Genomic DNA, 5,814 nt, shown 5'->3' with positions numbered 1-5,814 from the left:
TTATTTTAATAGATTTAAAATTTATACATACTCTAAATTATTAACTGCGATCAATTTAATTGGTTATTAAATTATTGTTTTTATGGTTTTATTGTTTTTTTAATTGAATTAACGCATTAATATTTTATTTATAAAATTTATTTTTAAATATTACTAAGTCTATTTCTAACAAATTTAATAAATATATTACAAGCCATTATTTTAATAATTTAGCCTTTATAATAAGAAAAAAGGAGGAAAACATGTATACAACTTTTTTAAATTCATATTATTTTCGGAGAGTTAATATTTAAAGAACATCATGATTCTCAGAGGAATTTTTAAACGATAAAAGCCCACTTGAGAAACATTTATAGTACTAAAGTAATAGAGGAGAGAAAATAGTTATGGAGTGTAGAAAGAAAAGAGAATTAATTTTAATGATTTTATTTCAGTTTAATTGTGGAAAATACATTAATTTTTATAAATATAATATTCAAATAAAATAAAGGAATAAAAATGATGATTGAAAGTGAATTTATTTTTTATAACTTTAATAAAAGTTAAATTTATTTTATTTTAACTAACAAATAAGAAAATGAATTTATGTATTATTTATATCTAAACATAGCCTAATAAACAAAATTAGGAATTCTGGGTGTTGAAAAATACCCAATATATATAATAGCTTTCAAAGTACACAATTCTCATCATCAACGGCAGTATATGGCATAGATTGTTTCCTTTGCTTGCAAGCTATCAATGCTTAATAAATTACTAAATGATATTTTATATAATTACAATGGCACGTTTAAATTATATATTTCAAATATACATTCAGTTATGTTATCAAAAATCATGCCTCATTCCAACACATCACCATGACAATTCTCTTTTACTTTTGAGGAAGCCTAGTTTCGATTAAATGTACAAAGAAGACCACATACATTTTCGGGTTTGACAAGTAGATAAAAAGACCGGAATCGATACTCAGACAGTGGCCCCGACACTCATAGGGTATTGGCATCTTAAATTCACCAATAGTTCTGAGAGACAAGCATGACAATCTTTGTAAATTGTAAATAAGAGCTAACCTTCTTCAGCAAATTCATTTGTTCCTGTTTGTTGTGCCCTGTATTAACATGCAAGTATATTAGTACCATGACCAAGGGTGATAGCACAAATCTATTAAGCATCCGATCTAAAGCCAATTCATAAGTGGAACGATCCAACAAGGGCCTACACATAGACAACACCGCTTAACACTCCCTATCGTCTATCCCAACAAGGGCCTATACATAGACAACCTGGCCAAGGCCGTTGACAATAACCTCAAATGAGATTAGGCAGAAACAACAACAGATGCTAATATATGGGTCTCCAAAAGCATGTTAAACATCCAACTAACTTGCAAAATATAAAACCCACTGCTTGATTGACCAAAGATGCTAGTGATAAGGTTACAGCCACTGAATTCAAAATAGCAAAGATGAAGAGGAGACGGCCGTTGACAATAACCTCAAATGAATTAGCAGAACAACACAGATGCTAATATATGGGTCCCAAAAGCATGTTAAACATCCACTAACTTGCAAAATATAAAACCCACTGCTTGATTGACCAAAGATGCTAGTGATAAGGTTACAGCCACTGAATTCAAAATAGCAAAGATGAAGAGGAGACCACTGGATCAGTAGGCATCAACCAAAGGAGCAGAAACATTGGGAAAATTATGGTATGTTTGAGCATTTGGAAAGTGGGAGGATCAGCAAGAACAAGCATTGAAACAATTTTAACTTCAAGCACTTCCACTGATCACAAACTGTATGGTAATGTGGAAATAAAATGTTCTTGACTTTAGAGTTAGTTCAATATGTAGAGCATATTTCAGACATAAGATATACAAGTCTTCAAATTTAAGCTTTAGGCACTTGTGGTTTTCCACATGACATCCATATTAATGTCACCCGCCGCTATTATTTTCAATCATACACATAGAATAGGGGTTTATAATATTTATAAGCATTGGTAGGAAAGTGTTGGAACCATTCCTAAGTCTCAACCATATTAATGTCACCAGCCACTATTATTTTCAATCATACACTTAGATTAGGGGTTTATAATATTTACAAGCATTGGTAGGAAAGTGTTGGAACCATTCCAAAGTCTCAAAGGCATTGCCCTCAAATTTTGAACCAGGCATAAAAGGATTCATCACTAAGTTTAGGGGGAGTTCTAGTAAAAAGAAGACATGAGAACGGTCCTTTTCTGCGAGGTTCCACATAAAACAGCCATTCTACAGAATACATTCCCCCCAACCCCCAAACAAAGAGAAAAACAAATTATCTCTAAGTTTAGGGGGAGTTATAGTAAAAAGAAGATACGAGAATGATTTTTTTTCTGTGAGGTTTTACATAAAACAGCCATTCTACAGAATATAATCCCCCTACCCCCAACTCCCAAACAAAGAGAAAAACAAACCATCACTAACTTTGGGGAGTTCTAGTAAAAAGAAGATATGAGAATGATCCTTTTCTGTGAGGTATAACTAATACCTTGTTGATGTATGACTAAGTTTAGGGGAAGCTTTAGTAAAACGAAGATGTGAGAATTATCACCAAGATTAAGACAGCCAAAAGAATTACCATGTTGATGTATGACTAATGCCAAGCCCATTGCAGGTAAGAATCATTCCTTTAAATCTGGCAAGATATTCCTGCATCACAATTACAGTTTCCCAGAGCATTATAAGGTGGCATCAATTAATTAACCTAAAGAAAATTATGTCAATGCTTCTAGTATATACGGATAGGTTCATGTAAATTCTTACCCCTAAGGTATACTTATCAATCTCATATATTCCAGTTAAATCATACTCAAAGCGTTTCTCGGGATCGATTAACACTGAAAAAGGATATAACGATAAGAAAATATCACAATATACCAGCATTACATTCTCTATATAGTTGGCTGAGAAAGCATGATTGGGTGATGATCAAATTGCAGTCAAATATCAAGGGAATATAAGGTAAAGATAATGTCAGTTTTTATTCCAGCCAAACAGAAGAACTACCATTGTAAGCTTCGTTTATCTCTTGGAACTTAGAGGTAACAGCACTATCGCCCTTGTGCTTATCTGGATGCCACTTCTGTAACAACATAACAAAAAATTGTCTTGCCAACTCAGTTGTCTTAAAATAAAGGAAGTTTTAAATGCAACAAAATTGTGAAAGGCTATCCATGAAGCAATGGCAAGAGGAAAACAAGAAGAAGACGGAGTAAAAATAGGGGGGACCACTGACCAGTGCAAGCTTCCGGTAATTTAACCTGATATTATCATCAGTTGCACCATAATCAACTTCCAAAATTTTGTAGTAATCCTTGAATAGAAATTAGAACTATGTATCAATTACACTCTGGCATAACTATAGCTTAAAATAAAACAAATAATCACTACATCTGGGGACAAAGAGATAATGAGTATAAAGTAAACATGCTTGTTAGAGTGTCATAGATGTCGCATAACAAGCTCTTGTTTGAATTAACTATACAAGGGGATAGAAAATGGTGCTCGTTACTATTAAAGAAATTACCCAAAAAATACAGCATTAACACAAAATTAAATGAACTAACACATTAATAGCTTCTCCCATTTCCAAAACCAAAGGGGAAGCGGAGGAAGGGATGGATGGATGAAGGTAACTGCAGGTCATTTAACACAGCGATTCTCAGTATAAATGGAGAAGGTTATAACAATTGTTTGTGCATGTCGTTAGCACATAGACGTATAAAAAAATATCAGAAACAAAGAGTGTAAACATAAGCTTAATTTGTTTATTCTGGAAAGTGCTATCATGCAAATATATGTACAAATGAACTAATAAAACCACGACGCACCAGGCAATCCATGTATTCATGTCATGTTCGTATTATTTTCCCAACCATAATCGTTCTTAAGGTGTTATATATTCATATAAAATTTGTCACGTTAATGATTTGTGTTAAATATGTCAACTTGTTTATGCATTTGTGTGGTTTTAGCATTGTTTTCTCATGTTGTGTCATGTTTTGAAATCTTTTCATATCCAAAATTCCTAGAACTAGTCAGTAGTTCCCCTCACAAAAGTATTCTAAAAATGCATTGCTAAAACAACTTTCACAAACTTAAACATTTTACACAATAGACGGACCAAAGAATTCGGTGTTCCAAATCCATACAATACCAATAGTTGCTACGAAGGCGAATCTCATTCGTGATAATCAAACAACAAAACAAATTGCTAACTTCGACTGAATCTAAGACAAAATATAAATAGACAATTCGTAAAAGAAATAAGATGAAAAAACAATATTATAATGAATCTGCTTTGATCAATCATTTCGCAATTTTTTTCAAGAAAGTAAAAAGGCCCATCATAATTCTGTTCCTCGTATCTTCAAATTTCCCGTTATTCCCTTTCATAATTCATTTGAACATTTAACTCTGTTCTTCAACTCCACAAAATATAAAATTATTTCCAACATCCAATAACAGTTCCATTTAAACTTCTATATTGTAAAATATCAATAATTTCTAACGAAGTCACAAAAAAAAAACTAGTAATAGAATTCAGTCATACAAAAATAAAAATACAAAGAACTGTTATTCCCTTTCATAATTCATTTGAACATTTAACTCTGTTCTTCAACTCCACAAAATATAAAATTATTTCCAACATCCAATAACAGTTCCATTTAAACTTCTATATTGTAAAATATCAATAATTTCTAACGAAGTCACAAAAAAAAAACTAGTAATAGAATTCAGTCATACAAAAATAAAAATACAAAGAACTCAAATTAAGCAGTAAAGAAAATGAAGTCAAAGAGATTTTCTTCCTTTTCTTTATAACTAAACAACGACACCATTAAGTCAAATACATATTTTTTTCAAGTTAAAAGAATTCATCTAAAAACTAAAAATCATGAGAATAAAAATAGAATACCTTAGAAGGGGAGTTATCATTGCCTGCCATCTGCAAATGCAACGATATTATTAACCTGAAGTTTATTGTTTACATACCTCATAATAATTTTTATCAGAATTTTCGAAGTTTAACAAGAAAAAGGAAATTTGGGATTTTTTTAGGAGAAAAAATAGAGGTTGTTTGGATGCCACAAGTTTGAATATGGATCTGGGACTTATCTCTGAGTTTGTAGCCTGAAACAAAATTATAAGGAAAATCTAGTACGTGTTGTGCACGCGCCAATAAAAGACACGAACCTCAATTCTAGAGAAGTAGGTGAAGAAAAATATTGAGAAATTTTAGATTATTTTTAAAAATGGTTTTTAAAAATAAAATTAATAAAGAATGAGAATGTATAGACTTTTAGGTGGTGTTTGTTTTTGTAGAGGTAAAAGGTCTGCAGTCTGCGGACCATATTTGCAGGCATCTGCAGCAGAAGAGGTGGACCAAAAGTCTGCAGTCTGCAAGAAGAAGACTGTTTGTTTTTTAACTTCTGCAGACTGCTAAAATGAACTGAAATATAAATAAACTGATTTTTTAAACTTAAAAGAGTTTTGCGATACTAAGATTTAAATAATTTTAGTTTTACAATACTGAAATTAAAATAATCCATACAACTAAAATAATAAATTATTTAAAATAAATCAATCCATATTTTAAAATAAATCAATACATACTAATAAATTATTTAAATAAATCAATTATAAACTACAATAATAAATCAATCTATATTTTAAAATAAATCAATCCATACAAATAAATTATTTAAAATAAATCAATCTATACTAATAAATTATTTAAATTAAATCAATCCATATTTTAAAATAAA

At 30.7% G+C, this 5,814-nt stretch overlaps 1 protein-coding gene across 1 annotated transcript; it reads right to left on the bottom strand.

Moving 5' to 3' along the window:
- Positions 1 to 689: 689 nt before the first annotated feature.
- LOC120170232 (chaperone protein DnaJ-like) lies at positions 690 to 5,232 on the bottom strand. The gene is made up of 6 exons (XM_039178208.1): positions 4,965 to 5,232; positions 3,282 to 3,359; positions 3,053 to 3,128; positions 2,810 to 2,883; positions 2,625 to 2,695; positions 690 to 1,111 (listed from the first exon to the last, which is right to left on the bottom strand). Exons 1-6 carry the CDS (start codon positions 4,992 to 4,994, stop codon positions 1,069 to 1,071), a joined length of 372 nt encoding a protein of 123 aa, XP_039034139.1. The 5' UTR covers positions 4,995 to 5,232; the 3' UTR covers positions 690 to 1,068.
- Positions 5,233 to 5,814: the final 582 nt, after the last annotated feature.

The sequence above is a fragment of the Hibiscus syriacus genome, unplaced genomic scaffold, assembly GCF_006381635.1.
Source record: "Hibiscus syriacus cultivar Baekdansim isolate YM2019G1 unplaced genomic scaffold, ASM638163v2 tig00111774_pilon, whole genome shotgun sequence".
Taxonomy (NCBI): domain Eukaryota; kingdom Viridiplantae; phylum Streptophyta; class Magnoliopsida; order Malvales; family Malvaceae; genus Hibiscus; species Hibiscus syriacus.
Note: the sequence above shows the minus strand (reverse complement) of the source record. Positions and strands in the feature narration are given on the sequence as shown.